The 19993-nt window shown below is 36.7% G+C and overlaps 1 protein-coding gene across 1 annotated transcript; it reads right to left on the bottom strand.

Annotated features, from left to right (window-relative positions):
• Nucleotides 1-874: 874 nt before the first annotated feature.
• On the bottom strand, nucleotides 875-13386 carry LOC581850. Its single transcript, XM_795059.5, has 5 exons — nucleotides 12678-13386; nucleotides 6581-6865; nucleotides 5613-5843; nucleotides 4932-4994; nucleotides 875-3518 (listed from the first exon to the last, which is right to left on the bottom strand). Exons 1-5 carry the CDS (start codon nucleotides 12781-12783, stop codon nucleotides 3502-3504), a joined length of 702 nt encoding a protein of 233 aa, XP_800152.3. The 5' UTR covers nucleotides 12784-13386; the 3' UTR covers nucleotides 875-3501.
• Nucleotides 13387-19993: the final 6607 nt, after the last annotated feature.

Genomic DNA, 19993 nt, shown 5'->3' with positions numbered 1-19993 from the left:
ATGAAGTGCATTCATTGATCACATTGGTGAGATAAGGCACACATATTAACAGTACTTTACATCGTCCTAAGAATATTATTTGCCTCAAGAAGAATAAGGAGAAGGAGAAGTAGTGGCAGAGGTAGTAGTAGCAGCAGTAGTAGTAGTAGTAGTAGTAGTAGTAGTAGTAGTAGTAGTAGTAGTAGTAGTAGTAGTAGAAGTATAAGTAGTAGTAGTAGTAGGTGTAGAAGTAGTAGGAGTAGAAGTAGTAGTAGTAGTAGTAGTAGTAGTAGTAGTAGTAGTAGTTGTAGTAGTAGTAGTAGTAGTAGTAGTAGTAGTAGTAGTAGTAGTAGTAGTAGAAGTAGTAATATTAGTAGTAGTAATTGTTGTTGCTGAATGTTGTTGATACTGTTGATGTCGTTATTGTTTTATATTTTTACCTCAGTTTTGGGTAAAAGGTACATAACGTAAACTTATATATAATTGAAAAAGTTTTGACTGGGCACAAGACTAATAGATAAATAAAGTTTTCAACACCATGCCAAGTTCAAGGCTGTAGTTCGACGCTTACATAAAATATCGTGGTTTCATAATGTAAAATATGACGTCATTTAGTGATTGAACGCCAGAACATTATGCCAAATGTTCAAAACAATAATACATGACAGTTTTTTTTATTGAAAAGATTGCACAAACTTGGTGTATAACCATAATATCTCTCTCTCTCTCTCTCTCTCTCTCTCCCTTTCTCTCTCTCTCCCTCTCTCTCCCTCCCTCTCCCCCTCTCTCTCTCTCTCTCTCTCTCTCTCTCGCACTCTCTTTCTCCGTCATCTGCATGCAAATAGTATGATAAATGGGAAAGTGAAAATGAAATAAAAATCAAGCCGTAAGAAAATTTTAATTCACAAATAACTTTTACTAAATAAAGTGCATTTATTTATCACATTGGTGAGATAAGGCACACATATTAACATTCCTTTACAACATCGTAAGAATATTATTTCATCTTTAACATCTAGGCAAAATGGCTTGCAAGTAGTTCTGTTAAAGCAAAATAGGCACACACACGAATTAATGTTTAACAAAATATTAAGATCTCACACTTTTCTATAAAAACAAGTTACCGTCATTCTAATGTGACTTTCATTCTTAATTTAGAGCCTCCTCGATTAACCTTAATGAAGGATTGAAGTAATTTTGGCATGAAAACATTTTTCTAAATTAAATTGCTCGAACCAATTCATTCCTACTCAACGGGACACAAATTTTCGGTAGAACGCCAGCTACGTTACCAATCAGTACAATTACAATTACACCAGTTCAATTTTCTTTGATCAGCTATGATTAATTTTGTTCAAGCTCAAATTTGTTCCAGTTGCAAAGTTTTGAAGTTATGTTACATTTCAAGACATGCTTTAACTTAGGCACAATTATAATAAAATTTACTGCAAATCATCTTTCAATTTTTCATGACATAGCTATATGACGGACGGACATGTAATCATAATAACAATAATGCTAAAAACATATTTCTGGAGAAAAAAATAGGAATAATACTTGAACTGTATTGCACATAGTAAACTATTCATGTGTTCAATATTATTTTCTTTTGATTCAGTAACTGCAGCATCTAACGATCAGGTAGTCCCCATCATTATTGTTCCTGTTTGGAGTGGTCTATATACTCGTATTTTGAACTAGAACATCAAAATTAAAGTTTACATCAAAATAATATCGCCCATCGAAGGGGAAGGGGAAAAGTATTTAAAAACCAGTTACCATGGTTACTGAACAATATGGCGCAGTTAAAGTTAATAACCCAAATTACATTTGTTTATCTAAATTTTAATTCCAATTTATTAAAAGACCTTTGGCCACCGTTTGTTTTCTTACATTATAATTTATCACTGCTAAATAAAAAAAATTGATACAAGAAATTGTAACATTTATATGGAAAATTAAAAAATATATTTTGCATATTATATTTTTTGTAATCAATAACAAAGGTACAGCTTCAATCATGCAAGTGTATGAAAATAAAACTATGAATTACTATCAAGTGAGTGTCTATCACATGCTTAAACTTTATTTAGGCTATATTTAAGACAAGTGTAGCACTTTTAATCTGCATATTTAATACAGGAGCTTTCTTACTGCCAATCCGATACTATACATTACACGCAAACCCGATTTTAGCTATTTTATAGTAATACTTTAATAATAATAATAATAATATTTAGCCTTTATATAGCGCTTAATACATCTACGATGTCTCGAAGCGCTTTACAGATTTACTATTACCCCGGTCGTTGGATTCAATACTTGCCCGAACAAACTGTGTGCACAATCTCCACTCCATGGGGAGCATTCCAGCCAGGCGTTACTTGACGCTCAAAAACTGTTTGACCAACAATGACTGTCGCATCCTATCGAGTACCCATTTAACACATGGGTGGAGAGTAGCAAGTGCTGGTTAATATTTTGCCAAAGGATATTAGTGAAGTGTCGGGATTCGAACCCTCGACCTTCGCATCTCCCGTCAAGTGCCTTAAACCACTCGGCCATGGCACTGCCTTAAGAGTCACCCATACATAATTAATAAACAGATTCACGTATTCGAAGGCATTGAAATCATAATTACATAAATCTGATTGCAACTATACTGTACACACACGTATATCTCATACAAAACCCTTGCCACCGAATCGACAATCGTCATTTCAACAAAGATCTACGAATTTTCATAATAAAAGCACACCTCCTAATGCATTTTTCTAACTTGTGAAGACTATTTTGTAATGTATGTTCATTATCGACTGAATGTCAAGGACTACATAACATTTGGAATACATGTCCATACATTATAAAGGTAATGGTCTGGGCCATTGAAATTGACCTTTGACATTTTTCGAAATTTGTTGCACTCATGTAAAAGGTATTTTCTCAATAAATTGACGGTGGCAAAAAAGGTGGCAAAAAAGGTGGCGAAAAGGACAGCGGTGACGACGAGGGGTGATGAGGACGAGGACGATGACGGCAATGGTATTATGCTCACCGACGACGATGCTGATGTTGACTCCCACTTTACCACAAAAACGGTAAATTAGCCTCATATAGTCACATTCCAAACATTAACGATTTAAAAAAAAAAAATCATCTGGAGTACTTGAAATCAACTATCTTCGGTAGAAGCAACTTGTGTGCTTCGAAACTAAACATTAATTTATTCAATGACGATGCTGCAAAACTAAATACATTAAATAAAAGCTTTGATACATTGACAACATCATCTGAGCTCGTCTTAAGAGGCATAACGTCCATCTTTTCGATCACTAAAGGCTCAATGAAACCGTGGTCGAGTCTTTTAAGAATGTTATCACACACTAAGACGATGTCTTTGGGCACACACATAAGAACCACATCCCACTATAAGAGGCGCGTGATGAAATGACGTCATTATGGCCGACTTTGGCAAGTTCGTTCGAAACTCTGGCTGTATAGGTTTCCGTCGATTAAGCAGTTTTACTTCTTCTTTTTACCTGTAGGCAAAGATTAAAATGAAAATAGAATGGTCGTAATAATTCTAAAGAAACATCAACAACAAAAAATACACGATAAATAATTCACAACATGGATTGAAGGAAGTGTAAATTTTCATAAGTAAACTATTTTCCGTCACCCGGCGTTGAAGTAGAAGTTTTCAAGCAAACTGGACCTGCTGACAAGGATAGGGTGGTGCCAAATAATCCCCTATCCATATTTTCCAATATAGCTGTGATTACATTTCTTGATCTTAGTACACAGTTTAGAATTTAAAATGGAACGTTCAGTAAAATTTCGAATATAGCTTTATCGAAGCGGGAAGTCATATTTTCTTGTCCTCGTAATCTCATAATAACAATTTTTTTTTGACAATTCCATTTTTTCGGACTGATTATGGTACAAAAGGAGGATTTATCTTGGCCTGTTATATACATATGTAAATGGGCATATAAGTCAGATGGACCGCCACCACATGATGTATATGAGAATATCTAAATTAGCTGAATGTGTTTGATATGTTAAAAAACTAAATTAATAATATTGAAATATGAATTATGATCAAAGTAGTAATTTACTTATAAATAGTATTCATGATTATTAGTTATTATGATGAAATTGTCTCGTATATAGTATAACATGTCCACATGGTTCATGAATGGCAAGTTAATACTGTAAAAATGAACTTTGGTCATTATTGTCATGTGTTGATTAATAATCATGAGCCTATTGTGATTATCATTTAAAGGGACAACTAGAATATAAACAAATGAAATACAATCAATGAACATGATGCCAAAATCCTTATAGCTTTCAAACAATAATAATGACGTGACCTCCAAACATCCATGTCAGAAGAACCATTGTGATAGCTCTTTTTTTGTTGAGTCTCTTGTTTTGTAAATGAAATGTATTTGCGAATGTTTTGTTCACCGAGTATATTATTCAATTAAATTACTTCTTAATGAAACGGTGAGCATGAGCATGACCAAATCGTATAGAACTCAACAAATATGCAAGCATCACAAATTGTCCATCTTACCTATATCTACCCAATCAACAATCTATTAAGGACAGAGGGGGGAGGGGGGGGGGGAGTAAACAAAATCAAATTGATTAGATAACATGATGAATTTCCAATATATCCTGCATGGCGCGGGTTGCGTTGCCGGCCTTTTTCATTTCCGAAAGCGAGGTATCTAACGAATGTTTAATCTTGTAAACTTAAATGGCTGCATTCGAAATGCATCTGACAATTACATTTCGACATTGATAACAATTTAATGTTGATTACAGAGTCTCTGTCATTGGGAATATTGCTATCATAATCGTGACTGTTTTTCTCGACTCCAAAGCATCATACTGTAGTTGTCATCATACTTTATGAACACATTGCTACATCGATTTCTTACCTTTCCCTTTCTTCTTGCCTTTCTTTTTCTTGCCGCCCTTTCCTTGTAATTTCCGAATGTATGCTATACAGAAAGACAAAAAATAAAATGTCCAATCCAGTACACTGTTCCACACAAAACAAATTTTAATTAATAACAATCAACTGCTACAAATCATACTTTAATCAAACTTGTCTCAATTTCATTGGAATGTTTAAGGTGTCATTGGAATGTTTAAGGTTTAATTGGGAAATCAAAGACATCTTGGTTTTAAAATCAATTGAATTTTTCTTTTTAAATTGTATTAATAATAATAATAATAATAGCTCATTCTTATATAGCGCTTTTCAGGACCGCAGGCTCTCTCAAAGCGCTTTATAGATGAGTATATTATATTATTTTATTCGTATTCAGGGTCAATGCAGTATCTAGACCCAATAGCACAAAGAACAGAAATTGAGGTTCAGCTATGGATTTATTCTTATACTTGCTTAACAGGTATGATCACTCAGAATGATGGCTTTAAATTATAGTTCCACTTCATAAAATGCATGCATGCTTCTATTCCTTTCCATCACGACAAGCCTCCCTATAGATGTTGGAACTTTTCCGTTTCTTAACAATATAGTTTTCCATCTCTCAAGCAAAAATAAATACATATAAATTAAGAAAACATGAATATATGTCATATATTGCTCATACCTATTGCCCATTTCATTCCGCAGTAGTCTAGCGCATCGATTAGTCTCTTCTCTGTAGCCGCAACTCCAGACGTTTCTTCCCAAATGAGGAGGCTGTACAGCGCTTGCTCTCGGACCTTCTCGTACTTGGTCTCGATCTTGACGACGAAACCGCCTGTTCCCAACTCTAACGCTACCCTCTTCCAATGGTGTCCAAGTTTCTTGGCTACCGGATCCAAAATGTTTATAAGTCCTGAAAGAAAAAAAGAGAACAAATTAGAACTAATTTCTTGATAGGACGTACCCGCCTAATAAAAAGGTTCTTTCAACCAAGATTCATTGCTGGAGAATTTATACCTTTGACGATGATTTGGATCTATGTGAAAATATGTGTTGATTGCTTATAGACCATTGCCAGATTGTATTGGGTAAAGCAGGCCCGTGACACTCCCCCCCCCCCCCCTCCAACCCGCTTTAATCTCTATCTGACATTTAGTCTTCAATAAGAACGTTCTTTTTTTAATTTCGGGGGGGGGGAGGGGGAACTTGTTAAATATTGTTTGCAAGAATGCCCCTCCCTTTCATAATCCCGGATGTATCCCTGGAATGGGGAATCGGCTTTCTCAAATGTTGCTTTCTCTTTTTTTTTCCGTGGGAGAGCCGAGTTGAAGAACTGGTATACCACAAGGATGACGATCTATTTTCATAATATCCAGCCATGTCGACAAGAGTTTCAGCATTTTAAGATTTTGGAGTAAAAAGGGGAATCCGGGCTGACAGCGATTCCTACTACAATTAAATTGATGGTGTTAATTAATAAGTAGGGGTTGACCACACCATCCCCCTCCCTTTATTTTCCTCTCGTGACGCCAGAACCTTCTCTCTTCTCTCTCTCTCTCTCTCAGTAGTCGTTTTTATCGATTTTTTTTTTTATTCTTCTGATTTATATCACATTTGCCAATTGAGACGTTAGACTATCAAGAAACTTACTTGAGAAGTGTTTTTGCTCTAGAAGATCTGCCAAGAGACTGAACTCTTGCTTTCGAATGCCTTCGACAAACACCTCAAACTCCCGAACCCCTCTCGTTCCGAGCTCGGCTACGATTTGACGGTTCGTCTCGGCGTTCTGCCCCTTCCCCATCCGTCTGATAAGACGAGCCTTGTCGCTGTCAATGACCACCTTCTCGAGGAGGTGCTTGACCATGTCATAGGCCATCAACGTGTTGGCCAGTGGCTGGGCGTACAGGACTAAGATCTGGCGGCATTCTTGGGTCGCTGTTGAGAAAATAAGAAGAGATACCGGTAGTTATAGTTTAGTCGAAATGTAAGAATAAATTATTGGATTCGTTTTCTATATTAATCCTGAATTGAGCAAGACAAATGCGACTGTGTCTCTTATTATGCCACCGCCCTAAATTCAGGATAGGAGATGGATGAAATTATTCAAGACATATCACGATAAAAACAAAAAGTCTAGAATCAAATGTCAACTGACCACTTTGATCTTGACCTACTTACCCCATTATTCCCCAAAATGTAATTGGATCATCTTCCTATAGTTTTACTGTCACCATGTTGAGATATGACAATAGCAAGGCAAAAAAAAACTTAATTTAAAAAATCTCCCTCTCTGACCTTTGACCTACATGTACATACCTTAAATCTCAAGATTATCCTCCTATGGATATGGGGATACATATTATCAACAAGTTCGAGCCTCATCTCTACTGTCTCTTGAAATATCTTGATAACGACGTCAATACATGGACTTTCATAAGTCCATGAAACTAGGTCGAAGGTCAAACGTCACAGAAGACAACTATTGTCTTCTGTGACCTTCGACCTAGTTTCTCCAAAATCTAATCAGATTGTCTTCCTATGGTGATACATACTATCATCAAGTTTGAAGTTCATAACTTAATAACATAACATAGTGGATTCCAACATGACAGATACCCAAATACTAAGGGGAAGATTTTCACCCCACAAAATGTTTGTAATATTGATACCTTCCACCCATCCGTCAACCTCCTCTTTGCTATAACCATCAAAGCGAGCCCTCCCAACGATGGCTAACATCTGACTACGCATGTCATCTGTTTTCTCCTCCTCTTTGTCATCTTTGTTCTTGCTTTCGGCAGCCTTTTCCTTCTTTTTCTTACGTTTTCCCATTTTGGAGACTAATATCTATCAATTCTTGTCAATGGCAGCTCGCTCGCTCTTTATTAACGTAAATGTATTTGTAAGCTTAAACAGACTTGTGCGTGATCGGACACAAGTCATGTTGCTAGTGGTAACGGGCTGCGGGAAGGTAGGCAGTTTGCGCATAAAGGTAAAGCGCGCTATATTGCGTCAACAATAGGCGCATTGTGACGGCATTTTCATATTGTCTTACTTTCATGGAATCTTATTTTCATGAAGGCATGAACATTGATTTGCAAAATTATGTAAGTGCATGTATTCTTCAAGAAATAAACAGAGATGAATTATTTCACTCCTACTGGTACCTCGCTTTATGTTTGGTTTTGTTCTCCACTGCCTTTACTGATCCATATACATGTATATCATTTCCAAAGGCCTCACTAAAATCTCAGGCAGGGAGAAGAGAGAGAGAGAGGTAAAAAGATTAATTTTAAGGAGAAAAAAACTTCCCGGCCCTTGGTAACTCCGGGAAAAAAAATAATAAAGGGGGAAATTATCACCCCCAAACTGTTTGTTAAATAGATACCTTTCGACCGTTCGTCAACCTCCCCTTCCTCTTCCGGAGAACCTCGAGAGCAAACCCTCTCGATGATGCCTAACATCTGACTGCGCATGTCATCCATTTTCTTCTCCTTTTTGCCGCCATCTTTGTTCTTGCTTTTGGCTGCCTGTCCCTTCTTTTTCTTACGTTTTCCCATTTTTTAGACTAATTTTTATCAATTCTTTTCAACGGCAGCTAATTGCTCTTCATTAATAAAATTGTATTTATTTGTGAGATTAATCAGATTTGTGCGTGATCGGACACATGTCATGTTGCTAGTGGTAACGGGTTGCGGGGAGGGTAGGCAGTTTGCGCATAAAGGCAAAGCGCGCTATTGCGTCAACAATAGGCGCGTTGTGACGGCATTTTTATGTGGCTTGCTTTTATGGAATGTTACTTTCCTGCAACTAAACTTTAGACTTACTTCTTATATTCTGTGAGTAATTCAAAACGTTCAACACAATATTTAGTTGTGTTCCTAATCCTATACATTGCTGTACATGTACATGTAGGTAACATTGCCGCCTTTATTTATTCACATCTCTACACTATTTTCTTTGCATGTACATTTTTGCAAGGCCCGTACATGTATTGTGAACTGTCAATATGCCAAAGCACGAAAGTAGTCTATGTACATTCTTTCCACACAAAGTTTGAGATAGAGCCCTGATTTTCACTCAGAGAGGGGTCAACGCATCGGATGAATTTAAGAAAATGCTGCATCACTACTCTATGCCCCCCCCCCCCCCCCACCGTTGACTTGCCGCCCCGAGACCATCAGCACATTGTGTATCCTTTCCTTGTTACGTTACATCATCGATCTGTCGAGGGTAACCCTACTTTATACACCATTGCACTAGCTGGCGACGGCTCCTTCAATAGTTTTATAATCAAAGCTTCTTTATATCATGTTGTTAATTCTATACCTACATGTTCCTGTCTCTTCCCTTATGTCCATCTCGTTGTCTATTGGAGAACTTGTATTTTAGGGAACTAAGATTGTGCAAGGCCTTTATTTATGTAGTTCTCCCATTCATTTTCAGCTCCTTTTTTTGCCCCAAATCTAGAGCATCCAGGTATAGCCTCATCGGTAGATTGACAATGAAGAGGCCCCTATTATCTATACGTTTATCCTTATCCGATTATTCCCCTCGCGCCTTCTTCACAGCATGATTTAGGGCTTAAGGAATCTTGTTGACGGATTAAAATTACTCAAAAGCATCGTCATTTCAATTCAAAGATATTCAACCGTTTCTCAAGAACGATTAAAAAACATTTAATGGGATTTAAATATTTCGCTCATCCTTTACTATCCCTCTTGACAGTTTCTAGCTGATAAAATCGCTTAGGAGACAAAGAATGGTTAAACATACATGTAGGATCGTAAATATCCTGTGAACCAACTCAGTACACAATGCTAACGCGATTAATTGGTTTTGTAGCTATGGTTCAAGGGTTTAATGCAGAGAGAGAGAGAGAGAGAGAGAGAGAGAAGTCGATGCAATTTTCAGGATAAGAGAATAGTCGAGTAAAATGAACTTATTATACAACAAAAAACAAAACCAAAACAACGATAGGAAGGTGGGTCAAGGGTAAAGCCCCGTTTGTTCAGACTTTTGAAAGTTTTTCCCTAATTACTGTCAAGACTATGGCAAAAATCCATAGGAATAAAATGACTTTCAATAATATAAAAAATCCAGCAACATCCACGTTACTATTTCATTATTGTATGAATGTACTTATTTTGTTATTGTCTCGTCCTTCATCAACCGGTCATCAACTCTAATTTGGACTTTATTTTGCTTTGGAAGCACCGTTTCCGTCTTAAACAGATTAATTGAATATACATACACCTGTACATTTATTGGCATGTGGGATATATTCTTTTCTTGTATAGGATAACTCTTATATGTATTTAGTAATATTTATGAATTTATACCCGTTCATCACCAGTTACTACGTGAATTGATTTATCATTTGCATATTATAACATCATAGTGATTTATTTCCAAGTATGTACATTTTGTTTTATTTGTACGCTTTATCATTGGAAATCTTTCTCAACTTAACCACTGGCTGCGACAAAAAGATTTTAAAACCCTTCAATTCATTCAATTCAACGACAGTGATTCACCGTTCATAATATCAAATTTAGTCGGACCGAAACTCGCATATATTTTAGTGAATAAGAGTTCGTGTGTTGTTAGAGATTTTTGTTCTCAATAATGGTCGTATTATACATCGCGTTGGTGGTCTTCTGGAAAGCAATCGAGATAGTCTTGTATTATTCATGGCACGCGTGAGTGCTCATAGAAGTATTCTCGGAGTGGAGAATTATACATGTAGTCTGTCAAAGGATTTGGTAACGTACTTAGAAGGGAAAAACTGATTTTTCCAAACTTATGTCACAGTACATTAAATAGCATGACATAGGGATATTCATAAACTTGAAAATACAACAACAACAAAAATATAGGCACGTATCTTGAAGAAATGTGTATTGTATTTCAAAAGTTTAAATGTGCTATAACTCATTCAAACAACATACATTGTAAACAGCGATATTGCATTTGCAATAATACTTGTAATGCCAAGGTATAAACACATACAATGTTGATAACATTAGATTTGCTAATATGCAGGTAATCCTCTATCATAATTATGTCTGCCTTGCAACCAATGACTTGGTAGCATGAATTACAGATAAATAATCAGGATTTATGGCTTTAATTAATTAGTTTGTGCTCTTTTATTTCCCTATTAAAAAGCTTATCATCATAAGCATTCCAAAGTCGGGAATCAATACATAGGAGGTGAGTAAGGTACTGTTATCAAGAAGTCGAATGCTAATGATTTATTTGCTCCGTATATCTCGATGACGCCTCAAAACAAATATTAAGTTGACTCGCGAATGTAGACGTATAGGTGTGAGCCAAGTATCTGTTCTTTTATTCGCAATATACACTTCAAACACACTTGCAGTGAGAAAAATCAGGTCTGTTCGTTATTTCCACTAATATGGTTTATATTACCTGGTTAATCATTACATCCTTGATCAAAGATGTTATCGATGTTAATGACTTATTTATTGACTTGTTACCATTGTCACGATTGCCATGGACGTCTTTTAAAGACAACTGGCATTATTTGCACATGATAGGCAGAATCTGAGGCGGACTTCTGCCCGACAAAATATCAATACCATACACATTTTGAGGGGAAAAAAGGAGTGTATACTACACGCACATAATGATTTATTGTGACATAAATTATCGACATGATCAAAATGATAAGGCGCCATGCCAACCCGGGTTTTGATTCGGTTGGATGATCCAATGTGAATAGTTGGCAGAATGATTGAATACTATTGTATTGTTATGCTGTGATGAAGATATATGGGATTTTACATTTCACAAAGTGTTATGGATAATGGTAGAAGCATTTGGAGTGCCACATATATATTTTAACAATAGTAGCTTGCAGTGGCTGTATGGTAGTGACTACAATGCCTATAACAATGACGTATGTTCATGGAGGCTGCACAAAATCTAACAAGATAAATATAACGATGTACAACAGGAAGCTTCCAAGCTCCAGGTAAAAAGTAAGATGAGTACCATTGGGCAGTGTAAAAAAGTTGCCCCCTCCCCCATAAATTAACGGCATGAGTGAGTCGGAGGAGGTGGAGGAGAAGGAGGATTACATGATACAAGTATCATCACCGTGATGATGATGATGGAGTAAATCATTGTTTGACCTATTAACAGCATGACTGATGAAGTCATAACTTCTTGTGGACCCCTTTGAAAATCAGCTGTGCTGAAAGGGCCATCCACCCTATGAGAGGAAATTAATAAACAAAGATGATAACGAGGATGATGATGGTGCCAATGATGAAGAGGATGATGAGACATTTGTCAATGGTGTTGATGATGATGTGGAAGAGGTTGAAGATGATGATAACCTACACCATCATCCTCTGCATCAACGTGACAACGATGAGTAATAGTGGGACCTGATGAGGATGTTGATGAAAATGTTGAATTGTTGATGATGATAATTATGATATATAGGCATATATTATGATGAATATACCCGACATTACCATTACCATCACGACGATTGAACGTGATACGAAGAATAATGTGTCTGCGGTTAGTGACAGTGGGAATGAATCAATTACCCAACTGCATGACCTTGAACTGACAAAACAGATCTCCTAACTCCCTAATAGTAAAGGTGCCAATTATAATAATAAATCTATAATCGCTTTCACATTAATGTTGAAGAAAAAATACAATTTAAAAAAAAAATGATTTGAAGAATTCCCAATATTTTACTCACCAGGGCTAACATTTTCTTGATTAGGTGTGGAAGGCGGTTCGCCTTTCTTCTTCTCCTTCCCGTCGTCATCTTTCTTCGTTTTCGACTTTGGTTTCGCGACCGGCATTATGTTAATAAAGTCTGCACTATACTCTCAACTTCTCTTATAAATTCGGCTGTGAGGGTTTTACATCATACTCTACAGTTACCTAGATGGTTCGCGACAGTATCATCTTCGGTTCACTTTCGGCATGGCTAATATCCAAAGAACCTGACCGATACACTTCAAAGAAGAGATAACACGAACTCCAGAGTATATCTTCAATGCAACCGCAAGTTACCATTTACTGGTATAAATCCAATAACGCAACCTTCTAGACGATCGATCCTATTGAGTGTATAATGACAACGGGTACTTATCGGCGATTTCCAGAGAGAGCCATAGACACGAAGAACCAGTAACTTCACCGTTTACTTCCACGTCAGATCGTCACCAAAAACGAGAACATACACCACAAACTTGCCACAACTTCACTGACAGAAGATATTACCAAGTTGTTGATCTACCGACAAAACATAACAAGCAACATGGACTGGCTTAGTTTACATGTGCGACTGAACACGGGTGCTGGTGAAATCTGTAGTGCATACAGTCGATGTATACAACTAGTACTGTGTATGGTTTAGCTGGTCCCTTAGCTACCAGACGCTTTGCGAACTTTATTTGCATTCAGAGATCAATAACAAGGGAGGTCCAAACCCAGCCCCGTTGACCTCACGCACGCATTCACAAACCACGGCAAGTCGATACGACCCCGCGCGCACGCACGAAAGAACAATACGTGCGATTCTCCCGCAAGTGTTGTGTTCGATTTCTATTTTGGTGTTATTTTGTTTTGGGGTGCGTTCTCATCGTTTTTTTTAAGGTGCGTTCTCAATTTTTTGAAAGAGTGCGTTCTTATTGTTTGATCTGTGTTGACCCAGTTTCTTTCCCTTTTTTGTTGTTTGTGTAACTTAAAAATTGTATATTTCGCTTTCATGCTAATAGAAATATAAACTAGGATTTGCATTTACGTCCAGGTTAGTTTTTGATAATTATTAAGCAGATATGAAGTGGGGTATATTTTGTCTTCATTAAATATGTAAACATTTTTGCACATTTGAAAAAATAAAAAAATCTAGAACAAAAATTATCTTTTACACCTGACGCCAACCTTAATCAAAATGCCATTGTGTTACTTCTGTTGGATCGAGTAGGGGGTTGTCCCTGCCTGAGCTCCAGCTTCCAGGTTTGTTTGGAGTTGCGAGCAAGTGAGGCGATAGAGCAGACAAATCGACTCTTGTGTCAGCCAAGGTGAATGCAGCAGTTGGTTTAAATGTAAATTTACGAAGAGATACCTTACCTAGGTATAGCTACTGCCCGCGGCGGTTGGCCACATACAGCCCCGTATCCTGTTTGCTCTTTATCGGTTTTTTGTTCTCTTTCTCTCTCTCTCCCATTCTCTCTTTCTTTCTTTTTTCTCTATTTCTCCCTGTCGTTCTCTCTCTCTCTCTCTCTCTCTCTCTCTCTTTCTCTTAAAGTCTGTCTGTCTCTCTTTGTCTATCTCTATTTCTTTTTCAAAAATTAAGATTTTATTTGAACCGGAATTGCTCTATATGGTTGGTCCAGCCATTTTTAATCATAAAATGTTTAATGCATTCCGAGCACCAACACTGAGTATGAAAGCGAGACCTAACGAAAATAATACCAGTCCCATCCTTTTGGATTCAATTCCTTTAATGTGTCCTGCACAGAAAAACTATTTCAAAGACTAAAAGCATCGCTGGCCCGACCTCCTATCCTATTATCGACTTGAGGGCAAACTATCGATCCATCTCCTTCTAATCCATTGTTACAAACGAGTCTGACAATTCGACGAGAATCAATACCACCGTGTATACCCATTCTACTTATTGTTTGCATGCGATCCCCGAAAAGAATAACATTTATCATCAAAAAGTTCCCGCAGAGACCTTCGTATACCGTAATGTGTAGTTTCATCAGGGAGTTCCTGGTTTAATCACTAAAAGGAATACTTGACTTGTGATTTGAGAAGCTTATAAGCTTACATTTTGTGTTTCCTTTACCCGAGTTCATCTCCTTTTATTCGCTTTCACCCTTGATGGTGACCATGAACAAGAGCGTAGAGATTCTTTAATCGTGTGCGCTTGAGTGTGTGTGAGGAAGGGGAGGGGTTACCGATATACGAGGTTTATTTAATGGTTGTTACTGGATTTTATTTTATTCTTTCACCATCAGCAATACATGTCATTATTATCATTATTATTATCATTGTTATTATTATTATTGTTATATTTGAATGTATTATCATTATTATCATCATCTTTACCAACATCATCATCATCATCATCATCATCATCATCATTGTTAAGGGGCAGAAACTTTTGAGAAGGTTTACGCTCTTCCTGAAAAAAGCCCAAAAGGTTTTGTAATTCTATTTTTATTTATCATGATGTTTGAATTCGATCATCATTTTATCCACTCTGAGAAGTTGTTGCAATTGGTTTGCTAAGGAAAGTAATTCCCATTTCATATCAAGACAGGAGTTTAAACGAAGGGGTCCTTCAAACGAAGGGGGGGGGGGGGGCGTGCACCAGCACCAACTTTTACCGCGGTTCTGAAGCACGAATCTATTGAATTGGTTTAGCTACAGCGTCTTCAATTTCAGTTGTAAATTTTCGGTAACCAATAAAATAGAAAAAGTAATACTTGCAATAAATTGAACTAACTTGTATTGGGATGTAATTTTATTAGAGAATTATATGAATGTTTACAATCAGACAATGGTTTGAAGAAATAAAGTTAATATAGATATGAATTATAATTTCAAGCGCTTTTCTTATTCTGCTATTAATTTAATTATCCAGCAAATACGCAAAAGCTTTGAGAAATAGATTTGCATACAAAGTGTGGTCGTAATCATGCCCATCGACATTATATACAAATTCACAAGTAAATTTCGTGGTCTTTAGTGCCGCATTGGCCACACCCGACCAAGTTGAACTTACTGGGTACCTGAAATACTAGAACACCATAAGGACTTAAAAACAGAGATGTTGTATTGCTCTTTAGGTGCCAGCACCGGGGTCGGTCAGTAGGTTTTTTTCTTTTTCTTAATTAATTAAAAGCTTATTTCCCTCTTTAGGCTAATATTTTTCAATTTTGAATGCTTTTGTACATATTTGTTGTCATACATTGAGCATTTTGTTTCTAAAATAAAATAAAAGGCCGACCGTATATTTTTGAATTTTGGGGGTCGGTCGCAAAGGGTAATAAAACATTTTTTTTAGGCCTAATGGCAGCCATGCTAAAGACGGCGAATTATTGTGAAGCGTCAGGAATATCAATTCTGACAGACATGAGCACTACATGAGAGCCCACTAATAATTGTGTCTCCACGAACTGATACTCGACATACCTTCAGAATGTATATTGTTGAACGCCCTCTTGTGACATAGACATTATATTTTTTAATTTGACAACGCACAGGGTAAAAAGGGAAAACCCCTTACAGCACTCTCAACGAGATGCTATTTACACTCAATTCATCCACAAACGTACAATATTTAAAAAAATCGGTATCATTATCGTTTTTAGAATCAGCAGAATTATCACCATCATAATCATCATCTTCATCATCATCATCATTAATTTCATCACTATCATCATTATCACCACTTTCATTATGATCATCATCATTTTCATTATCATTTTCATCATCATCACATGATCGTGAATTTTGAAAAATAGTGTAGGATATTGCATGCAATCTTGTAAATGTACATGTATAATTATCACCTCATCCTATTTCCCTATGCCCTTGCGCCTCAGTACCCTTCCCCCATAACACTGCAAATGAAAAAATACAATAAAGCATTGTTCTTAATTATTGTCACCATCATGTCCATGGCTAGTCAAATGTCAAAATTCACAACAATCCAGAGACTAGCAGACGAAAATGAGTGCATATTTGTAAATACATTATTCGCGTTTTGTTAATCTATATTTCAATCCAAGGACCCGGAAATAATTAACCTTCACCAGTGTTCATTATTATCACTCTCGATCACGAAGTTCATCATCAACCAACCGACCCTGCAAGAATTGATTGGATTTTATTATTGCTGTTGCTATAGTTTTGCCCCTATTGTGTTGATGGTGCGATTGCACATATTTATCATTGTTATCTGATAATCCTTAGAGTATTGACTGTCTATACATGAAATATTTTCTTCTTCTTTTTGTTTTCTTTTGGAATATACATGGGTTTTCTTTCGTTATGAATATTGAATACAAAAGAAAATTTCTATATACGACATATCTGTGATCCAATACATTTTCACATTTTATTACCTTTCATTAATTTTTTACCAATTTTCAATTTTTCAATCTTTTAAATGAACCATACACATTAAAAAAGAGCATTGAAATTTACCAAAGGCGCGGTTTTCATATCTTCATGGCAACAACAAGCAGCTCGTCTATCCACGGCAAGAATAATAATCAACCAATTTGATAACGTGTTCCCGTATCCCATGGTATCCACAGAAACAAAACACCCACCTTAAATAATTAGGTTAATGTCATGTTCGCTGGCTCATGAGATTCAACGTCATACTGCATCCATCCGCCCCCCCCCCGCCCCCGCCTCCAACTCCACCTCGATATATACTATTTATTAGACTATAAACATCGCAACACACACAATCGATATATCTGATTGTTTGCCTATTTCTGGGCTGCACGGGAAAACTAAAGAACTGTGACAATAAAATTAATATTATTGATCATCTTCATCGTAAAATTGGTGACACAATGCGATCCGAAATGTTCAAGGTCTTACTGCATTTTGCAACTATGCCTAAATGATAGCTTTACGTAACTTCATATTTCTTGAACACTAAACAATAATGAGCAAACTAAAGAACTGTGACAATAAAATTAATATTATTGATCATCTTCATCGTAAAATTGGTGACACAATGCGATCCGAAATGTTCAAGGTCTTACTGCATTTTGCAACTATGCCTAAATGATAGCTTTACGTAACTTCATATTTCTTGAACACTAAACAATAATGAGCATGTTTGCATGGTGGGGGTACAGTTCACCACAGAAAGCTCTAAGTCCATCAACTAGAAATGCAAATGGTAAAAGTCATTGTACATCATATTCAGCGTTAATTCATAATTCATATTTTCTTACCCCCCCCCCCACCTCCCCCCCCCCCCCAAACACACCCATAAGTGTTGGGCAAAAGTAATTGGGGCAGGTAAAATTCAAGTGAATACGGACATTTTTATTATAGCTACTTTATGCTTGTTTGTATACAAAATTTATGTCCAGTTTTTATACTTCAAAATTGTACTCGATTTTTCGTCTGGTCATGTATTGCCGGTTTCAAGAGTGGCAATAAATATTGCCAAAGGACGTTAAAACTTGATTGACAAACATTGATAATGTCATACTTACTTCCCCAATAATCCGGTTTACATGGTCTCCTTGGCGACAAGACCTTAACTTTGACCTTCTTCCATCCAGCCTTCTCGGCCTCGGGTTGCTCCTCCAACTCTCCTCCCATCAGGGATCGCATCATCTTTATCTCACCATCTCCGCTCTCCATAGTTATCAATCCACTAAGCTGGTCTAAATCTCCATCAGAATGTCACTTATCGGAGAATTCTGTCTGGCGTTAGGCTTTTAGTAAGATTTGTCATTACAAACTACGGGTTCTGTGAATAATCTTACTGCAATGTTGTTATCAATCAATTTTGATATCCGTCGATATTCCTCCCTCTATAAGATGCGTTGATTCTGCGTAATAATAGTTCGTTGAAACTATATTTTTGTAGATAACCTTACCGCAGTATATCGTTATCAAACGATGATTATAATCATGGGTTGGTTATATTTCTCCGTTGTGTTTTTATTCACTCCTTTCTGACCGCAAAGCCGAAGGAAGATTAATTTCATGCATTAAAGATAAACCTGATGGTATTTGCAGTGTTTAGATTAAACAACGACGAAGTTGTTCTAATAATTCAGTTCTTTGAGTCACCAAGGCTGATTGTCATTTCGAAAATATTATGCAGATATTATAAGCATGATAACGTTTCGTTATCTTTCCTATCGCTCTTTTAGATAAGGGATTCGTTTAGGATCCGCCTCTCATACAACATAAAAGTCAGGTATCCACGATATGCCAACGCTTTAAGGGGAGACCTGTCAATTAAAAGTTATGTTGAAACAAACGAATAGCCGAGACACGTTGAGTCTGCTCGAAGGTTCCCTATCACCAAGACAATCGCTATAAATATTTTTTAATGATGATGATGATTGAAAGGTCTTGATGACGATATTGTGGTGTTGAACATGTACACGAATATGCAAAGGAATCTAGAAAGGGGTTTGAATTATGAAAAATTCCACACCTGCATGGTATCCTGGCAATTCATTTTATAGCAATCATGCGATGGTGCAAATGTGAGGGTTTGGAATGCCCGATTGGATGAAGGTGAGCTGCTCTCCGTCGTTGTTAAAATTGATGAGACGGTTGATGGCGACTAAAGCAAAAGTACCACGAGGATGTACACACACTATGATGATGAATACGAACAGACAGAAAGAGCGCAATCATGATGATCTTAAACTATCTCGATGATTATGATGTTGGCACTGATGTTGATCGCTGTGTAACTATCATGAAGTTAACTAGACAAATCTCTCAGCAAATCGTCATGATGTACGCTTTTTTATACGTAGTCAATTAAACTCTAATTCATTTCGTTGCCATAGTGATTTGATAGTCAATATCTATAGCTTGAGATATTATTCTATAGATGTTCCTAAATGAAATGAACAATCAATCCAAGTGGAGTTAGAAGACTAAAGAGGAAATAGCTGCTGCGATTACTGACTCAATAGTCGAGTGAGGCTTTCTGGGGTCTTTGTAAATGATACAACGAGGTTTCCATGGAAACAACCCATCAAAATGAATATTCATCTCGCACCAGTAAGCGAAACAAGAAATGCGCTGTCAACCTTCAGAGATATTAAATGATGAAATAAACCAATTATGAAATTACTTCACTGGAAGATGGATCGAGTATTGTTATCGAGCTATTAAAAGCAGATGTCTATTGTTGTCAATCTCCCACGAGCTATACCTCAGCGATGCTTTCATCATTATGCAATATTTTCCTCCGTTAGCACATAGAGCGACACTGCAATTTCTTCATGTTAAAAGCGAGAAAGAAATTCCTTTACACATCCAGAT

Source organism: Strongylocentrotus purpuratus, unplaced genomic scaffold, assembly GCF_000002235.5.
Source record: "Strongylocentrotus purpuratus isolate Spur 01 unplaced genomic scaffold, Spur_5.0 spur5_scaffold_14, whole genome shotgun sequence".
In the NCBI taxonomy this organism is placed as follows: Eukaryota; Metazoa; Echinodermata; class Echinoidea; order Camarodonta; family Strongylocentrotidae; genus Strongylocentrotus; species Strongylocentrotus purpuratus.
Note: the sequence above shows the minus strand (reverse complement) of the source record. Positions and strands in the feature narration are given on the sequence as shown.